Raw genomic sequence first — 21,444 nt, 5'->3', positions numbered from 1 at the left:
TAAAATTATATCCCCACCATATAATTTGTACCAAAATAAATTCTAGATGTACTAAATATTTAAATGTGGGAAATGAAAACATAAAAATACTAAAAGAAAAAAATGGGAGAATTTTTAGTACTCTCAGAGTAAGGAAGGCTTTTACAATGCAAAAACCATAAGAGCACCACTACAGATCTCATAGGAATAAAAAGGATTAGAAGAGAATACTGTGTACAACTATATGCCCAAAAATTGCATTAACTAGATGAAACTGGACAATTCCTAGAAAGACACAAACTACCAAAACTGACTTGAGAAGCAACAGAAAATCTCAATAGACCTATAACAAGTGAAAAGGTTGAATTGGTAATTTTAAAACTTCCCACAAATAATCCCAGGCCCAGATAGCTTTACTGATGAATTCTGTCAAACATTCAAAGAAGAAATAATATTAATCCATTACAGACTCTTCCAAAAATAGGAGGAATACTTCTTCACTGATATCAAAATTTGACAGACATTACAAGAAAAGAAAACTACAAATGAATATCCCTTTAGAATATAGATGTAAAATCCTCAACAAAATACTAGCAAACAAAATTCAGCCATATGTGAAAAGGATTATCACCATGACAAATCTGGATTTATCACACTGTTAAGATTGGTTTAACATCTAAAATCAATGTAACACACTGTATTAATAGAAGAAAGAACAAAATTGCATGTTCATCTCAATGAACCAGAAAAAGAATTGACAAAATCCAATACCTTTTCATGGTAAACAAACAAACAATCAAACAAAACCTGAGAAACTTGGAAAAGAAAGGAGCTTAATCTAACTGATAAAGGTCATCTATGAAAAATTCACAGCTAACCTAGTGAAAGACTGATTGCTTTCCCCCTAAAATCAGAAAAAAGTCAAGGATGTTCACTCTCACTGCTTCTATTCAATATTGTACTGGAGTTCTAGCCAAGTCAGCTAGACAAGAGAAAGATAAGGCATCCAGACTGGAAGGTAAGAAGTAAAACATCTCTATTAGCAGATGACATGATCTAGTATAAAAAATCCTAAGGAGGGCTTCCCTGGTGGTGCAGTGGTTGAGAGTCCACCTGCCAATGCAGGGGACACGGGTTCGTGCCCCAGTCCGGGAAGATCCCACATGCCGTGGAGCGGCTGGGCCCATGAGCCATGGCCACTGAGCCTGCACATCCGGAGCCTGTGCTCCGCAATGGGAGAGGCCACAACAGTGGGAGGCCTGCGTACCGCAAAAAAAAAAAAAAAATCCTAAGGAATCATAATAACTATTAGAGCTAATAATAAAAAAAAAACTATTAGAATTAACTAAGCTCAGCAAGGTGGCAGGATACCAGATCAACATAAAAAATCAACACAGCAATGAATAATGCAAAAGTGAAATTAAGAAAACAACTCCACTTGTAATTACACCAAAAAGAATAAAATACTTAGAAATAAATTTAACAAAAGAAGTGCAAGACTTGTAACTGAAAACTATAAGACGTTGAAAAAAATTAAAGACAAATAAATGGCAAAAGATCTCATGTTCCTACATCGGATGACGTAATATTGTTAAATTACAATATTTCCTAAATTGATCTACAGATTCGATGCAGTCCTTATCAAAATTTCAGGTGGCTTTTTTGCAGGATTTGACAAGCTGATCTTAAAACACATATGGAAATTCAAGAGGCCCAGAATAGCAAAGAAAATAAAAATCTTGAAAAAGAATAGCAAAGTTTGGGCTTCCCTGGTGGCGCAGTGGTTGAGAGTCCGCCTGCTGATGCAGGGGACACGGGTTCATGCCCCGGTCCGGGAGGATCCCACATGCCGCGGAGCGGCTGGGATGGCTGCTGAGCCTGCGCGTCCGGAGCCTGTGCTCCGCAACGGGAGAGGCCACAGCAGTGAGAGGCCCGCGTACCGCAAAAAAAAAAAAAAAGAATAGCAAAGTTTGAAGACTCACACTTCCTTACTTCAAAACTTAAAACACAGCTGCAGTAATTAAGACAGTGTAATACAAGCATAAGGATAGGTATATAATTCAGTGGAATAAAACTGAGAGTACAGAAATAAACATTTATGGTCAGTTGATTTTCCACAAGGATGCCAAGACCATTCAATGGTGAAAGAATAGTCTTTTCAACATATAGTGCTCAGAAACTGGATTTCTACATACAAAATAATTAAGTTGGACCCCCCTACCTCACATCAAATACAGAATAATTCAAAATAGATCAGAGACTTAAATGTAAGAGCTAACTAGAAAACTCTTAGAAGAAAAAAATGAGAGTAAATCTTTGTGACCTTGATCGCAAAAGGACACCAAAAGCCCAGTGACAAAATAATAAATTGATAAATTGGACCTCATCAAAGTTACCAACTTTTGTGCTTCAAAGGTCACCATCAAGAGATTGAAAAGCCAGCCCACAGCATGAGAGAAAATATTTGTACACTATGTATCTGATAGGGACTTGTATCCAGAATACACAAAGAATTCTTAGAATGCAACAGTAAAAACATAAATAACCTAAATTGAAAATGGGCAAAGGACTTCAAAAGCCATATCTCCAAAGAAGATATACAAGTGTCCCATAAAGTCATAAAAAGTTTCTTAACATCATAAGCTGTCTGGGAAATGCAAATCAAAACCACAACAAGAAATCCATACCAAAAAGAATGGGTTTCTTTTGGGGTGATGAAGATGTTCTGGAATTAGATAGTGATGATTGTTGCACAACTCTGTGAATATACTATGGACTGTTGAATTGTTCACTGTAAAAAGATGAATTTCATGATTTGTAAATTATTTTTCAATAAAGCAGTTATAAAAAAAAAGCCATAAGAGAAAATGTTGATTAATTTAGTTATGTAAATCATTTAGATTAATCTGCATTACAAAAACTACCATAACAAATTTAAATAGCACATAATATTCTGGAGCAAAGATAGGAACAACTCATATCCCAGAATAGGGCTAATCTCCTTAAAATAATAGGAGGCTTTGTAAAACAAAACCCAAAAACCCACAATCTGAATTGGAAAATAGGCAAAGGATATGAATAGAGATTTTTTATTAAAAAAAATTAAAACTCAAAAAGATGTTAATTTTCAACAATAAGTGATATATTACAACCTCATTGAGAAACCAATTACACCCATCAAATTGGCAAAAATCAATAATTTTGATAACACTGTTGATGAGATTCTAGGAATACGTTGCTAGTAAAAATGTTTGAAGGGCAATTTGGCTATATATATCAAGATTGCAAATGCACATACCCTTTGATCCAGCAATTCCACTATTCGAAATGAATTCAGTGGAAGCTGACCAACCCTCTGCCCCCATCTCCGCCCCAGCCAAAAGGAAATGGGGTCCTTTTACTTGTAGACTTTGCCAGTTTTAATGGTGTGAATACTTCCACCATGGTCAATTTCAAGCTATTCTCCTGACGTCAATCAGCTCTTCAAATTCCTGAAATTTTAATAATTGGCTCTTGCAAGCCCAGATGAGCCTGCCCCAGCATATCACTGAATATTCACTAGAATTTGCAAAAGGATATATGTATGAAATTGCACCATTATGTATAATGACATAAGAGTTGAAACATTTTAAGTAGGCAACAATAAAGAACTGCTTAAATTAATGATTAGATAATAAAGTTGTTTTAAAAATTGAGAAAGCTCTTTATTTACAGATATGGAGCATCTCTAAGCTATATTTTAAGTTAAAAAAACTAAGGTGCATAACAGTGCATATCATATAACACTTGAGGAAAGGGGGGGGATATATATGTGTGGAATAGCTCTGAAAGGGTATGTAAGAAACTAGAATCATTGATTTCCTCGGGGGAGGAGAAATGGGGGTGATTCACACGCATATACTGAGCAGCACTGTGCTGAAAACTCTAGGGAGTTCTTTCTCTGGAGTTCTTTCTCTATTTAGCTCTCTCTTGAGTCCCCTGTTCTGCAAACTTTAGCTGCCTTGGACTCCCCAGAATCTTGGCTCTATCTTCTCAATTCAGAGAGTCTGCTGGTCTTCATGTGGTTTCCTCATCCTTGTGCTGTGTCCTGGAAGCTGCCTCACGGCAGTAGGCTGAAGCAATCAAAGAGTTCATCTCATTTGCTTTTGACCTCTTGGGAATCACTGTCCTTCATGGCCTGATGTTAATATTTTGACAGTGATTGTTTTATATATTTTGTTCAGTTTCTCTGTTCTTTTGGACAGGAGGGTAAATCCATTCCCTGTTATCCCATTTTGACTGGAAATGGAAGTGAAATACAATTTTTAGAAAAAAATAGAATACCTTCATGACCTCAGGATAGGGGAAGATTTCTTAAACATTGAACATTGCTCACACAAAATTAAGATTTTATTTTAAAATTAAGACCCCATAAAGAGAGTGAATATATAAGTCACAGAAGAGGAGAAGATATCTGCAATGCATATAATTGACAAACAACTCATAAATAGACTATATGAGATGAAAAAAAAAACCCCTCTGCAGATTAAGATCTAAAAAATATAGCCCAAGATAAAATAGTGGAAAAGCCATTGATAGACACCACACAAAAGAGAAACTCTAAATAGCCAATGACCATATACAGTGGTGTTCAACCCATTAGTAATCAGGGAAATGCAAACTCATATCAAAATGTCAAACATTGCCACCAGGTAGACAAACATTTTAAAAACTAACAACCCCAAGTGTTCATAAAGTGTGGTATGCCAAGAACTCTCTACCTTTGATCGTGGGAGTACAAATTAATGTAACTATTTTGGAAAACAGTTTGGTACTTTCTAGTAAAGTTTAAAATATACAAACCGTGTGACCCAGCAAATTCACTTATGGGTCTGTACCATACAGAACCTCATGCATACATGTAAAAGCATACAGGTTCAAGAATGTTCATAGGGACATAATAACCAAATAATGAAGACAATTCAAATGTTCATCAGCAGTAAAATGGATAAAGTAAGGTATATTCTTACAATATGCAACGTTAAAAATGGATGTGCTGTGTCATACAACAATGTGGATAAAACTTACAAATATAATTTTGACCAAAGGAGTAAAATTCTAAAGAAAGCATTCATTATAATTCTATTCATCAAGTTCAAAAACAGGTGAAAGGAAGTATATTATTTAGAGATGCACTCTTAAGTAGTAAAACTATAAAAAAAACACTAAACGTTTCCCTTAAAAAAATAACTCATATCAGGGCCGAGTCAAGAGGTCAGTGAGGGAAGACACTAACTTAGCGTTTCCCCACAACTAGGGCACCTACCGGCTGCTGGTGGGGGACCCTGACACCCAAGGAGACGAGAGGAACCCCCAAGTGAACCAATGGGGGTTGGGCCAAAGCTCCTGCTGTGGGAGCTCCATGGTGGAACCACTGGACTAACAGAGAACCTCAGACCCCAGGGAATATTCATCGGAGTGAGGTCTCATGGAGTTCCTCATCTCAGCACCAAGACCCAGCTCTACCCAACAGCCTACAAACTCCAGTGTTGGAAGCCTCAGGTCAGACAACCAGTAAGACAGGAACACAATCCTACTCATCAAAAAAAAAAAAGGAAGAAAATATGTCACAGATGAAGGAGCAAAAACCTACAGACCAAATAAATGAAGAGGAAATAGGCAATCTACCTGAAAAAGAATTCAGAGTTATGATAGTAAAGATGATCCAGAATCTTGGAAACAGAATGGAGGGATGGATTGAGAAAGTATAAGAAATGTTTAACAAAGATCTAGAAGAACTAAAGAACAAACAAATAAACAGACATGAACAACACAATAACTGAAATGAAAAATACACTAGAAGGAATCAATAACAGAATAACTGAGGCAGAAGAACGAACAAGTGAGCTAGAAGACAAAATGGTGGAAATAACTGCTGAGGAGCAGAATAAAGAAAAAAGAATGAAAAGAATTGAAGACAATCTCAGAGACTTCTGGGATAACACTAAATGCACCAACATTCGAAGTATAAAGGTCCCAGAAGAAGAAGAGAAAAAGAAAGGGTGTGAGAAAATATTTGAAGAAATTGTAGTCAACAACTTCCCTAACATGGGAAAGGAAATAGTCACCGAAGTCCAGGAAGTACACAGAGTCCAAACAGGATAAACCCTAGGAAAAACACACCAGACACATATTAATCAAACTAACAAAAATTAAATTCAAAGAAAAAATATTAAAAGCAGCAAGGGAAAAACAGCAAATAACATACAAAGGAATCCCCATAATGTTATCAGCCAATTTTTCAGCAGAAACACTGCAGGCCAGAAGGGACTGGCAGGATATACTTAAAACCTATGGCCAAGATTACTCTACCCAGCAAGGATCTCATTCAGGTTTGACAGAGAAATCAAAAGCTTTTCAGACAAGCAAAACCTAAGAGAATTCAGCACCACTGAACCAGCTTTACAACAAATGCTAAAGAAAGTTCTCTAGCTGTGAAACACAAGAGAAGAAAAAGACCCACAAAAACAAACCCAAAACAATTAAGAAAATGGTAATAGGAACATACATATCAATAATAACCTTGAATGTAAGTGGATTAAATGCCCCAACCAAAAGACACAGACTGGCTGAATGGGTACAAAAACAAGACACATATATATGCTGTCTACAAGAGACCCATTTCAGACTTAGGGACATATACAGAATGAAGGTGAAGGGATGGAAAAAGATATTCCATGCAAATGGAAATCAAAAGAAAGCTGGAGTAGCAATACTCATATCCAATAAAATAGACTTTAAAATAAAGACTATTACAAGAGACAAAGAAGGACACTACATAATGATCAAAGGATCAATCCAAGAAGAATATATAACAATTGTAAATGTTTATGCAACCAACATAGGAGCACCTCAATACATAAGGCAACTGCTAACAACCATGAAAGGAGAAATTGACAGTAACACAATAGTAGTAGGGGGCTTTAACACACCACTTACATCAATGGACAGATCATCCTAACAGAAAATAAATAAGGAAACACAAGCTTTAAATGACACAATAGACCAGATAGATTTAATTGATATTTATAGAATATTCCACCCAAAAGTGGCAGAATACACTTTCTTCTCAAGTGCACATGGAACATTCTCCAGGACAGGTCACATCTTGGGTCACAAAGCAAGCCTTGGAAAATTTAAGAAAATTGAAATTGTATAAAGCATCTTTTCTGACCACAATGCTCTGAGATTGGAAGTCAATTACAGGAAAAAAACTGTAAAAAACACAAATGCACGGAGACTAAATGGTGTGCTACTAAATAACAAAGAGATCACTGAAGAAATCAAAGAAGAAATTAAAAAATACAAATGAAACAAATGACAACAAAAACATGACAACACAAAACCTATGGGATGCAGCAAAAGCAGTTCCAAGAGGGAAGTTTATAGCATTTCAGTCTTATGTCAAGAAACAAGAAAAATCTCAAATAAACAATCTAACCCTACACTTAAAACAACTAGAGAAAGAAGAACAAAGAAAACCCAAAGTCAGTAGAAGGAAAGAAATCATAAAAAGCAGAGCAGAAATAAATGAAATAGAAATGACGATAACAACTACAAATATCAAAACTAAAAGCTGGTTCTTTGAGAAGATAAACAAAATTGCTAAACCCTTAGCTAGACTCATTAAGAAAAAAAGGGAGAGGATGCAAATTAATAATATCAGAAATGAAAAAGGAGAGATCACAACTGACACCACAGAAATACTAAGTATTATAAGAGACTACTAAAAACAACTATATGCCAATAAAATGGACAGCCATGAAGAAATGGACAAATTCTTGGAAAGGTACAATTTTCCAAGACTGAACCAGGAAGAATTAGAAAATATAAACAGACATCACAAGTAATGAAGTTGGAACCATAATTAAAAATCTTCCAACAAACAGAAGTCCAAGACCAGAAGGCTTCACAGGTTAATTCTATCGAACATTTAGAGAAGAGCTAACACTGATCCTTCTCAAACTCTTCCAAAAATTGGAGAGGGAGAAACACTCCCAAATTCATTCTATGAAGCCACCATCACCCTGATGCCAAAACCAGAAAAGAATCACAAAAAAAGAAATTTATAGACAAATATCACGGATGAACATAGATGCAAAAATCCTGAACAAAATACTAACAAACAGACTCCAGTAACACACTAAAAGGATCATACACCATGATCAAGTGGGATTTATCCCAGGGATGCAAGGATTCTTCAATATAGGCAAATCAATCAATCTGATACACCACATTAACAAATTAAGGAATAAAAACAATACAGTCGTCTCAGTGGATGCAGAAAAAGCTTCTGACAAAATTCAACACCGATTTATGATAAAAACTCTCCATAAAATGGGCATAGAGGGAAACTACCTCAACATAATAAAGGCCATATATGACAAATCCACAGCAAACATCATACTCAATGGTGAAAAACTGAAAGCATTTCCACTAAGATCAGGAACAAGACAAGGATGTCTACTCTCACCACTCTTTTTCAACATAGTTTTGGAAGTCCTAGCCACAGCAATCAGAGAAGAAAAAGAAATAAAAGGAATACAAATTGGAAAAGAAGTAAAACTGTCACTGTTTGCAGATGACATGATACTACACATAGAAAATCCTAAAGATGCCACCAGAAAACTGCTAGATCTAATCAATGAATTTGGTAAGGTTGCAAGATACAAAATTAATGCACAGAAATCTCTGGCATTCCTATACATCAACAATGAAAAATCAGAAAGAGAAATTAAGGAACCAATCCCATTTACCATCACAACGAAATGAATAAAATACCTAGGAATAAACCTGCCTAATGAGGCGAAAGACTTGTACTCAGAAAAGTATAAAACACTGATGAAAGAAATCAAAGATGACATAAACAGATGGAGAAATATACCATGTTCCTGGATTGGAAGAATCAATATTGTGAAAATGACTATACTATCCAAAGCAATCTACAGATTCAATGCAATCCCTATCAAACTACCAATGGCATTCTTCACAGAATTAGAACAAAACATTTTACAATTTGTATGGAAACATAAAATACCCCGAATAGCCAAAGTAATCTTGAGAAAGAAAAAGAGTTGGAGGAGTCAGTCTTCCTGACTTCAAACTATACCACAAAGCTACAGTAATCAAGACAGTATGGTACTGGCAGGAAAACAGAAATGTAGATCAATGGTACAGGATAGAATGCCCAGAGATAAACCCACCCACATATGGTCACCTAATTTATGACAAGGGAGGCAAGAACATACAATGGAGAAAGGACAGCCTCTTCAATAAGTGGTGCTGGGAAAACTGGACAGCTACATGTAAAAGAATGAAATTAGAACACTCCCTAACACCACACACAAAAATAAACTCAAAAATACCTAAATGTGGGCTTCCCTGGTGGCACTGTGGTTGAGAGTCCGCCTGCCGATGCAGGGGACACGGATTCGTGCCCCGGTCTGGGAAGATCCCACGTGCTGCGGAGCGGCTAGGCCCGTGAGCCATGGCTGCTGAGCCTGCGTCTCCGGAGCCTGTGCTCTGCAACGGGAGAGGCCACAATAGTGAGAGGCCCGCGTACCGCGAAAAAAAAAAAGAAAAAGAAAAAGCTTTTGCACAGCAAAGGAAACATAAACAAGACAAAAAGACAACCCTCAGAATGGGAGAAAATATTTGCAAATGAAACAACAGACAAAGCATTAATCTCCAAAATATACAAACAGCTCATGGAGCTTAACATCAAAAAACCAAATAATCCAATTTAAAAATGGGTGGACGACCTAAATAGACATTTCACCAAGACATCACTAATTATTAGACAAATGCAAATCAAAACTACAATGAGGTATTGATTCACACCGGTCAGAATGGCTATTATCAAGAAATCTAGCAACAATAAATGCTGAACAGGGTGTGGTGAAAAGGGAATCCTCCTGCACTGTTGGTGGGAATGTAAATCGATACAACCACTATGGGAAACAGTATGGAGGTCCCTTAAAAGACTAAAAATAGAACTACCATATGACCCAGCAATCCCACTACTGGGCATATACCCTGAGAAAACCATAATTCAAAAAGAGACATGTACCACAATGTTCACTGCAGCACTATTTACAATAGCCAGGACATGGAAGGAACCTAAATGTCCATCGACAGATGAATGGATAAAGAAGATGTGGCACATATATACAATGGAATATTACTCAGCCATAAAAAGAAATGAAATTGAGTTATTTGCAGTGAGGTGGATGGACCTAGAGTCTGTCATACAGAGTGAAGTAAGTCAGAAAGAGAAAAACAAATACTGTATTCTAACACATATATATGGAATCTAAGAAAAAGTGGTACTGATGAATCTAGTTGCAGGGCAGGAATAAAGATGTAGACATAGAGAATGGACTTGAGGACATGGGGTGGGAGGGGGAAGCTGGGTAGAAGTGAGAGTAGCATCGACATATATACACTACAGAATGTAAAATAGCTAGTGGGAAGCAGCCATATAGCACAGGGAGATCAGCTCGGTGCTTTGTGATGACCTAGAGGGGTGGGATGGGAGGATGGGAGGGAGGCTCAAGAGGGAGGCTCAAGAGGGAGGGGATATGGGGACATGTGTATGCATATGGCTGATTCACTTTGTTGTACAACAGAAACTAACACAGTACCATGAAGCAATTATACTCCATTAAAGATCTATTAAAAAAAAAGTAACTCATATCAAAGTGAACATTACATGAAATAATACATGAAAAACACTTAGTCCACGAATGGGCACACAGTCTATGCTCAATAAATTTTAGCTGAAAGTATTTAGCTTTATCCTGAAACCCAGTCCTTTTCCTGGCAAACAGCATGTACTTGGGTTGTGGGTCTGAGGTGGTAAGTTAACCAGTTAACTCCAAGATGAGTGTCCTAATGGTCAAGAAAGTGACCAGCTACTTAGCCTACTTCTTATGGACTCTAAATGGCATATATTTCTCCTGAGGCATTTCTTTTTGTGTGAAATATGTATGTTCTCAATCATAATTATTGATTTCATATCCAGCTTTTTCTTACAGTCAAAGAGAGGATATATTCAGCCAAAGCAAATAAATGTGCATTTAAGAGATCAGCCCAAACATCAGAATAAATATCTTGAAAGTGACTGGAATCAAGTTGCAGGAGAAAGGATGTGGTATATGGTAAAGATGGCACTGACTGTCCTGACACGCAGTCTCTATAGATAGGGCTGTGATTCAAAAACATTTAGAGGTAAAAATATAATTAGCCTTGGTTTTTAGCAGGAGTTGAATAAGCAGACTGGTGGCATGATTTTGGAACTGCCAGCTGTCCTTGGAGCCAACCATCTCCAAACTATGGAAGTGGGAAGACAAGAAGACAAAGAACTGAACAATTAACCATCTCTGTCTACATGCTGTGTGTCCATTGCCAAGCCATACGTGTTAGCTGGAGTTACCTCCATGATACCAAAATGTAGTGGACATAAATCTTAAAAAAATTTTAAAAAGACAACGTACGTTATAAGATATAACATATAGAGAGTGCTATGTTCTAACTATTTTTTCAAGGACTAGCACACTGAATGCTCAGGATAACACTAGGGGTTTACAGATGAGGTCTGTGGGGTGCATAAAAATGTTAAGTAACTTATCTAAGGTCATACAGCTGCTAATTTAAGTATGGAACTAGGTTTGAATTTAAATGGTATGCATATTGTTATATCCACTAACTCTACTGTCTAACTCTACTGCCTATGTTGACAGGATACATCTTTCTAAAGCATAGAAACTATGAGCTTAGCACCTAGTTAGCAAGAATAATTAATAAAAATAGGGAGCCACCAGGTGGTGTGCTAATTAATAAAACTTTTTGGTAAACCACATCATGAATTACATGGATGATTTGGAGGTTTGTGTATTGATTTTTGCATTTGGCTGCGTGTAAAGTGTTTTTCGTCTTGCTCAAAGAGAAGTTTAGGAATAGATAGTCCCAGGCTAGGATTGTAGCTCAGTGATTCCACAAGGGCTCCTTCTATATTCTGGCTCTTCTGTCTTTAGCCTGTAGCTTTCTTCTTGAGCATTGTAAGATAATTTTTACCTCCACTCATTGTGTTTGTGTTCCAGGATGGAAGAAATAGGAAGAGGCAAAAGACAAAAGTCAAAAATCTAAAGGGCATGGCAGCTGAAGCTATATCTTCTTAAAAGATTCCTTAGAAGTTTCACTCAAGGACTTCTACTTGTATTTCACTGGCTACTTCTAAATCAATCCTAGAAAGTGTGTAGGGAGAAGAGAGTTGCGAATGGGAGCTGAGTCAGGCAACTGTTGTGTGTCACAGAATGACTTGCTCTTGGAGCCATAATTGTTAGTTAAGGCTCTGCTCCTAGGAGACAATCATGGCGGCTTTGGTAGGGAAGGCTAAGGACTGCTGCCCATTGTCCAATGAATGAATAGAGATTTGCTATGAGCAGCCTAGGGCTTGTCAATGGTAATACTCCTTACCAAAAGGGACCTGAAAGTGTTAGCAGGCAGAACCTTCCTAGTGGAGAGGACATCTGCTATTGACTTGTCAGCATTCACTCCCCCTTTTCTAGGAGTAGCATCCTGGTTTTCCTTCAGAAAGCTATTCCTGCCTAACTTCAGTCTATGTGGTTTGGTCAGGGCCAATGTCCAGGCCTGGGCAGTCAATATACTGCACTTCTTTGATTACAATGATTAGTTCAGGGGTAGTTGGGTGACTCAAATTAGCCTGTTAAGACTCAACCCCAGAATTTTTGTTGAAACAATTGGGAAATAAGTGATCTTTTCCCTTGGATTGCTGTTTAGAAGAATAAGGTAAGTTTGGAGCTTCTGGGGGTAACCACATGGCTGCCTGAGATTCAAGTTAGAACAGAGGAAGGCAGACCAAGAAATGAAGAGAAAGACTGAGACTTCATCTGGTTGTTTGGACCTCTGAATCCATTTATAGCTGAAATCCCGTAACCTGGTTTTTCATAAGTCATCGAATTGTCCCTTTATAAAGCTGTTATCAGTTAATTTAATTTCTGTCACCTGAAGTTGAAAGAGTCCTCAGTAATATAGCCAGATACGTCAGCCCTGATTCTTCTTAACGTCCCTCTCAGACTCGGGACAAATCACAGTGGTTCTCTTTCTTCGTACTCACATATACAGTCACTCAGAGACTCACACCAACTTGACCCGCTCTCCTTTTTATCAGGGAGAAGGGCGTGGAGGGGCCTGTGTTGCCCACTTTCACAACTCTGGAAATGAGAAGACAGATGGTACCAATAATCAAATCACAAATAAAATGGCATCTACGCAAATGAAATGAAACATTGCTAAATGTGAACGTGCTTCTGATCCATTTTTACCAAGAACAAATCATTTTGAAAATGCTTGACCTTTTCTTACAAAGCATTTTGGGCGGTAGCCTTGTAAAGCAACCCATGGAAATCTGTAAGGGAATGTGACCAATAGAAAATCTTGAAGGTGGCAGAATAGTAGTGATGGATATATGGAAGAAGTTTTCTGGAATGTTTGGCTGGCTCCAAGACAAAACATTTATTTTGAGGAAACAATTGTGAGAAATGCTGCTGTTTGAAAACATTTGCATACAGAGCAAACATTTGATTTTGAAATCTATACTTAAAGTATTAAGTATTAATGGTACTTAAACTATTAAGTACTATTAAATTTTAATCTATACTTAAACTATTAGGTTGCTGCCAAATACAATACTTGTCTGCCTAAACATACGTTTCAATGAAAAATGCTTACCAATGTAGACAGACAAGAAGGAAATGTCGGAAACGTAGTCAAACTTAACAGTATTTTAAAAAGCCGAAGTGTTAATTACTGAATTTTTTGAACGTTAATTTTCCAATCAAGGTTTCAGTGTCATTTGTCAATTGCTGTATTATAAAAATGAACTAAGAATGTATAGCCTTTTTAAAAAAGTTCTATTTAAGAATCCAGCAGTCTTGTCAATGAAAAAAAAATGATTGTTTTTTCTTTGAGATTCAAGAATCTTGTCGTTTTTCTGTAGTTCCTTTTTTTTCTTTTAAAGAGGGATTAACCATAGTAAGGATCCTTGGAAAACATATCTGCTTATTCTAAAACACTTTCCTATACAGTTTTTACTTCAGAAGGATCTAGATCACTCTCTTATATATATATATGATAAATATATATATGTGATATATATGATATGATATATATATGATAAATATATATATATGATATATATGATAAATGTATATTATATATGTATTTTTGCATAGTTCTTTACAGTTTAAAAAGAGCAGTTCAGAGAATCATAGCTTGTATCTTCCAGAGTCAGGAAATGGCATTGTCAAGCTTACCAAATCATGGTCCAGTGAAATTTCTGCTGTGTTGATGGCTTTATCTTGGACCCCTCAACTGTTTTTGTTATCTTAATTGTGAGTTGATTTCAGACTTGAACTTGAGCATATTGGGTCAGGACACTTCTCATAAAAACATCTTTCTGAATCTATGGAATATGACTGCAGGATCCCCCAAGGAAATGGAGTTCTGGCCCTTGGAGACGGGGCAGCCAGCCAGCCAATCGTTATTCTCATGAATGGAGGAAAAAGTCACCTGGCCTCCCAGTTTATCTGTACAGACAGTTTATTTGCTCAGGCAGCTCCCCTGTACTAGAATGCCTTTTCTTAGTTCCTCTCTACCTGCCTGAATGCAGAAAAATTTTATGGCCCATCTCATTTGTGAAGCTCTGCTTGATCATCTCCTCACCTAAAGTGATGGCCTCCTCTTCTGAAATATTATGCCACCCACTGGCCCCAGGTCCTAGGAACTAGAGAGGGGAAGCTGAGTCTCTGAAAGATTTCCCCAGTATAAGATCATTGAGGACAGGGGCACTGCAATTTACATTCTTTTGGGTTTCCCCACAGTAACCTCCATAGTGTCTTTATTTATTTTGATTTAAAGACAAGTTTTCCGGTTCCAAAAAGGAAACAGAATAGGTGGTTGTTGTTCTTGTTGTTTTAACTGAGAGGCTCTTACACAGAGAACATAGACTCACCAGAAATAATACAATAAAAACAAGACTCTGTGTCATCCTCTGACACACTAACTCAGAGGAGGGAAAGGGCAGGCACCAATCCAGGCAGTAGAGTGCAGGCTGGAGGGGCAGACGGGCTTCCAGGATTCCCAGTAAGAGCCTCTGTGGGAGTATGGGTCTTGTTTCCTCAGGCTGCCTTGCGGGGAAGGCCTCAGGGCTCCCTCACTTATGAGGCTACCTGTAGGCCATCCTGGCTCTTAGAGACTATGGAGCACTCAGGGGAACTCAACATGCACTAGGACCCACCAACCCCCAGGATGTGAATCAACTATAGCATATGTTCCTAATTTCAAACCGATGCACTGCAATATCCTTGCCTTGTCCTGATTATAACTTAAGGCCTACAGGCTTCAACTAAGTTAGGCGACAAACTGGTGACCAAAGGAAGACTGTTAGAACCAGGTCGCATTTGCTAGAAGAGTTTCAAAGGAGATTGTCCCAAAGATCCCTACCAAGAGTCACTTGCATTAGATATTATGTGCTCATTAGATATTATGTATAGCTGTTAATTTGTAGGTAGGTAACTTCGATTGGGCTTGTCTATTCTTACAGATTCTTGGAAAAATGGAAGAGTGAATTTTGGGGGGAAGGGTGGATGTGATGGAGATAACGAAGGGAACATATGAGTTTCTGAAGGGCCAGTTCCCCTTGTCTAATTATTACTCTTTTCCTTTACTTATTAAGACTTAAAAGAAAAAAGAGCAGTTGTTTTTCACTCAATGGCTATTCATTAAATCTTTATGGGATTGAACTGCCCCAGTATGTTTTAAATGCACGAGGCCTTTGTAAATAATAATAGCTGATTTCCCTGCAAAAAGAAAGGATGTATTTAGAGGCTTTTCTGGGAGAATGAACTGGCCCTGGGGAATTGTAATGGACTGTTGAGCCTTTCACCTCGAGGTCAGTAGGTCAAATCCAAATCAGGCCTGGGGTGGCTGAGAAGCATTGTTTGAGTGACAGCTGTCCGGTGACCAGGGTGAGAGGAGCTGGAGGGTTGGGCTGCATTTCAAGTGCAATGAACAGGTGCTGTCTGCGGTGATCTTGGTGGAGCTTGAGAGACTGTGGTCAGAAATAGGCCGAACTTGGTCTCTTGGCCCCAGAGGCCATCTTCGACTTGGCAAAGTGAGGAGCTTGCCTTTCCAGTACTGTTGTGACAGGAGGAAAGCTGAGGAGACTACACGTACAAAACAGCCAAGGCCTCAGAAGAACAGCGAGGCTCATGAAGCATCATCAGAGGAAGGGCTGACTTCTCCCGGCTAAGCTCTAAAGTGGCTTCCCCACCTGTTTCTTATTTCTCACGCTCTTGCTTTCCGAAAGTTTCTGGCCCTGTTTTCTAAAACTGAGTAAGGACAAACGAGTGAAGATGCAAAAGGATCAATGGGAAGATGGCCGTGATTCAAGTAAATGGTGTGGGTTTTCTTGTTTTCAGTTTCTCAAAGACATTTTACATACCAGTCGCCTTAGACTCATGGCGTCTGGGAGGTGGGGTAGAAAACGGGTGGTGGAGAGGGAGGGCAGAATTTGGTAGTTGCTTGAGAAAGAGCTTAGAGTAGAAAGCTACATTAGTCCCATCCTTTTGTTTGGCCATGGAAGAACCTGAGGCTCAGACAGTTTGGAACAGATCACTGTGTAAAGTTTAAGTCACCAGCAGCACAGGTGACTTCAGCTGATGTAAATAGCGAACAGATGTATTTGAAAGGATATTGAGTAGCCCACAGCATCTTGTGGGAACCACGTGGGAACAGGTACCACCGGGAGCCAAGGGTGTCCAGAGGCTGAAGATACAGGAGCCTTCCCCAGTGCCTTGGGGGTTCTTCAGGGGAAGCCCCTTTCACTGTGTTCGCCCCTAAGCCACAGGTTAGGGCAGGGACTGTCTCCACTCCAGGCACAAAACTGGCATTCTTTTGCTTTAAGTCTCTACCCAAATTTCACCTTATGAGAGAAGCCTTCTCTCACCACTATATTTAAAATAGTAACACACTCCACCTGCTGCTCTCATCTTTGCTCTCCATAGCACTTACTACCTACCATCTGACAATTACTTGTTTATTGTTTACTCTCTGTCTCTCTGCCCCACAGTGTAAGCTTCATGGGGATCTGGACATTTCTGGTTTGGTTTGGTTCTGCTTTAAAGCCCCTACAGCCCCTTTCTGAAGAGATAGAGTGGCCACCAGAAGCTGCTTGTCCCTTTAGGAGGGCAGCCTCCTTGAGATCCCAGGTCTGGGCAAGTGGCAAAGCTCCTCCGCTGGGAACGTCATAGGGATGAGGAGTAGGGTAGTCTTTTTTCAGGGGTTTCCCCCTTTTGCTGCATTCCAAAGTTCTCAGGTGGCTCTCCCCGATCCTAAAGAATGGAGGGGTGGAGCTGTCAGAACAAGCGTGAATGAACAGATGCGGAAATAGGGAAAGGAGTACCGGAGGCAGAGCCCTGTGCTCTTTGGCTGCCACGTTTTCAGCCACGTTTTTAATGGCAGGCTAGAGGGATCTGTCCGCTAATCTGGCTAAACAAAGATTCTTCCTGTGTCCAACCACCCTTTTCATTTTCCTTTTTCTCCTCCCCTTCTTTCACCTGCAGTCCCCCCCACCCCGTCCCATCCCATCCATTTCCCAGGAAAATAAATCTCTGGGAGGAGATCAGGAGAGTGGATCTCAGAGAACGCTTCTGAATAAACGTCTATATTAATGAATTATTAACTCAGCCACCCATGACCTTAAACCTAGAAGAGGGAGCGCCGAGGGCAGAGAGGAGAGCTGCTGAATTCTTTATTGGAGTCCTGTCAAAGACAACCGACCATTTGTTCCCCTCCTGCATCAGGAAAAAATAATTAATATGAAAGGCAAACTTTAAAAATGTATGTCAAACGAAATCAGATAGAGAGTCTCCCAGCCAGAAGCCTCTTCTTTCTTTCCTGCCCCTTCTGGCCTCTCCCTCTCTGCCCTGCCCCCCACTCCCACCCACCACTTCCCCTCCGAGCTAAGGGTCCAGTGCTTCCTAAGGATAATTTTCTGGGAAAAAAAATTGCTCGAGAAAATGATGAATTTGGGTAGTTAATTTATCGATCCTGGCTCCTCTTCCCACATGTTTTATTTTAGAGGTCATTAATCAATGAAGAAAAACACCACCGTGTCCCCCCGTTTGCCTTTAATACACTCTCGCTCCTTATTTATTCCTCTGGAACAAATTCCCAGCAAATATTCACCCATCGATTTGGGAGCGATGGATTTTTAGAAAGATTGGATCGCTTCCTAAGTGGTCGAAGTGATTTGTTTCATTGGTCTTCTAAATAATGAAGAGGAGGGGCACGGATTTGAGGGGGCGCAGGTCGGCGGGCTCACTTTCTGAAAATTTCCGAGTCATGGCAGTGTGGTTGTGACCAAGCCGTCCGGGATCAGCTGGGTGAGGGGAAAGCGGCCTGGGGCGCCGGCTGTCCCGCCTAGGCAGCAGCGGTGCGCCCCGGCGTGGACTGCGCGGACCTCTGCCCCAACCTAGCCCCGCCGGCCTCCTGCAGATCGCGGTCGGAGCAAAGGCCCCGCCCCGCCTTGTGAGCCTGCAGGTAGGCTCTGGGGATGCTCGGACACCCCCGCGACACTGCCCTTGAGAGCTTTTCGTGCCCTCCTGGACTGCCGGGCCCTCTGAGCGCCCCCTCTAACGTTAACCCACCTCCTCCATGCGAGTCCCCTAAGGCCTTTGGGCCCTGGGGTCCCGTCGCCTCCAGACCCGCGTACCCTGGGGCCGCTGGGGGCGGACGGTGGTCCTCGAACCTGGCGGGTCAGGGAGACCGCACACGGGCATAGAGAGAGAGGTGGGCTCCGCTACAGTTCTGCTTCTCCCCTTGGCAAAGCGAGCCAAATCCCTGCCATGTGTCTCTGTACCCCTCTGGCGTCAGTTCTTCCGGACTAGGGTGGGCAGGAAAATGCACTTCGTGCCTCACTGACCCAGGTTTGAATCTGCCTCCATCACTCATTAATAGCGTGACCTCATGCAACATACCTAACTTCCTGAGCCTCAGTGTCCCCATCTGTAATATGGGGGTTAATGATAATGCTTTCTCCGCATGGTTGCTGGGCGGACTTGAAGCTTGTACCCGCACCTGGCCTGTCGAAAGCTCTCACAAACGGTCAGCTAGTTTTGTTAGGAAGGGAACTCCCGGGCTTCCCAGAGTGTGGGCGGCAAGAGGCCTCGGGAGCAGTTGCTGCAGCTAGCATCTCAAAATTCTGAGATTTTCAAGTGTGTTTGGGGGTCAGTTCAGGGAGGAGTTCTTCGGGACGGCCAGTTCTGGGGACCGAGCACTTGCAAGTAGCGGGTTTGCGCAAAACCAAGAAGGCAGTGGGGCCGCTGCCGCAGTGTCCGGTCTCCGAGCCTCGGTGCTGTCTTTCCGGGAGAACAGAGAAAGAGTGTGAGAAAGAGAGTATGCCTCTTCTGTGGTCCGACAGCTACTCTTCGGCAGCTCTGCGAGCAGCTTAATTGAAAGGGGCCTAGAACTTCACCCTGTCCTCCCATGGAGTTGTTCAAAGCCCGAGGAGACTGCGTAGTTAGCCTCGGGGTCCAAAGCACCGTGGGTTTTCCCTCGCGGTGTTTGCCTTAAACTTGGGTACTATCAATCTATCCAGGGATGACTGATGACCTTGTCACAGCGACGCCAGTCAAAATATTTTCGGTCCAGCTCTGTTCCAACCAGCACCACGAAGCATCCTGAGTAAGACCCGGACAAAGTCTAAACAGCGCGTTTCCCAGGCTCAGACGAAATGAGCGGTGGGAAGACAAAAAGAAACAAGCAGAAATCAGGAAAGAATGGCTATTAATTGTTCGGAGTGGTAGGTGCTAAATGAATTGGTTTGTTTGGGGAAAGACAAATGTTATTTCTTCTCTTTGAGGTGTGGACAGAACTCCGGCGTTGGGAAAGCGCCCGAGCCGGTCAATTTCACACAGCGAGTCGGTGCCCTCCGCCCACCGACTTCTGTGAACGCCTTGAAGAACTGGGGGCGGGTGTCTAATTCCTTGATGTGAGACCACGCCTGGAAGGGCTGCCACAGTCCAAGGCGCCAGGAGTAGGTAAGGTGGGTGTGGGGCTGCGCTCGCACCCTACACCTCGGACGCCAGGTTTTGGGGAGAGGGACCTGTACATGACCCTTCGGGGCAGCCCCGGGCAGCCAAAGGCAAATAAGCCTCGTCTGTGTCCGGGAGCAGTTGTACCACCAGACGTAGCTCTGGATACTTGCCTTGTATGTCAAAAGGGAGAAGGAGCCAGCCCCCCAGGAAGACAACTCGAGAGTGGGTTGGCTCAGCGCTGGACGGTGTGAGACTCCATTGCAGCCGCCTTTCCAGCCCCGCGGCCAGGCCTGAGTCCCGCCAGGACCAGCGCCCTTTAGAGACCCTCGGTCTCACGCCTCCCAGCTCGCAAAGCCTGCTTCTCTCTCTCTCTCACACACACACACACACACACACACACACTTGTATTTTGTGCTGTCGTAAAACCCACGTGTCCAGCGGGGAGGCTGCCAGAGCGTGGAGCGGAGGAGCCGGGACGCGGCAGCGGCCGAGCGCAGCAGCCCGCCGCGGCTTCGGCGCCCGGGTCCGCCCGCACTCCCGCGTTCAGCGTAACTGTTCTCACGCCCTCCGCAGGCCTCTACATCCCTGGCTTGCGGTCCCGGAGGGTCCCGGGCGGGCGGATCTCTAGGGCTCTGCTCCCGCGCTGCCCAGGGGCATGTAACGTAGCCGGGGCGCACACTCTGCCGCACACTCACCAAGACGCACGCACGCACGCACCCGCCGGCGGCTCCGAGTTTTCAGGTAAGCGTGGCTTGTCTAGGGCTGAAGGTCTTGGACCCGGGCAATAGGAGGCTGGAGGTCCTGCGCTGGGGGCGGGGGGCGAGACTGTCCCGCCTCCTGGCGCCGGAGGCCAGCGCGGCTCAGGCGCTGCGCCACTCCAGTTCGGGTCGGCTCCGGGCGGCGGCAGAGGGTGGGGGCTGCGTCCTGCCGCCGAGTTCTGCTGGGAAGCGCCCTCTCTCCGGGCTTCAACAGTGCCGGGTGGGCGCTGGGCGCCTCGGGCTGGGAGGCAAGGCACGGTGCATACAGCTCCCCCCGCGCGGCGCTGCGGCTTCAGAGTAAACTTTGCGCCCCAGCCGAATTGGGAGGAGGGAGCCTCCGAACTGGGTTGCCGCTGGCGGAGCCAGGGACTCAAAACTCTCGTTCCAGTGTCTTGGCGGCGGTCTTCCCCGCCCCTCTCGCACCAGGCCCTGAGTCCGGCTCACGCGCACCCTCTTCTTTGCCCTCTGCCCCCAGTTTGAAGCGTCGGACATGCTGAAGCCCGGAGACCCCGGCGGCTCGGCATTCCTCAAAGTGGACCCAGCTTATC

General features: G+C 42.1%; 1 protein-coding gene across 1 annotated transcript in view; it reads left to right on the top strand.

Moving 5' to 3' along the window:
- The window catches only part of PRDM6 (PR/SET domain 6), a 138,165-nt gene that overhangs the window by 18,088 nt on the left and 98,633 nt on the right, over positions 1–21,444 (top strand). Inside the window, exon 2 of the mRNA XM_024757169.1 lies at positions 19,334–19,448. Within this exon, the coding sequence (XP_024612937.1) occupies positions 19,334–19,448 (115 nt within the window). The remainder of the gene's footprint in view (positions 1–19,333; positions 19,449–21,444) is intronic.

This window comes from Neophocaena asiaeorientalis, unplaced genomic scaffold (assembly GCF_003031525.2).
Source record: "Neophocaena asiaeorientalis asiaeorientalis breed wild unplaced genomic scaffold, Neophocaena_asiaeorientalis_V1.1 scaffold149, whole genome shotgun sequence".
NCBI classification, from domain to species: Eukaryota; Metazoa; Chordata; class Mammalia; order Artiodactyla; family Phocoenidae; genus Neophocaena; species Neophocaena asiaeorientalis.
The sequence above is the reverse complement of the archived record's forward strand: the minus strand, read 5'-3'. Positions and strand labels throughout refer to the sequence as shown.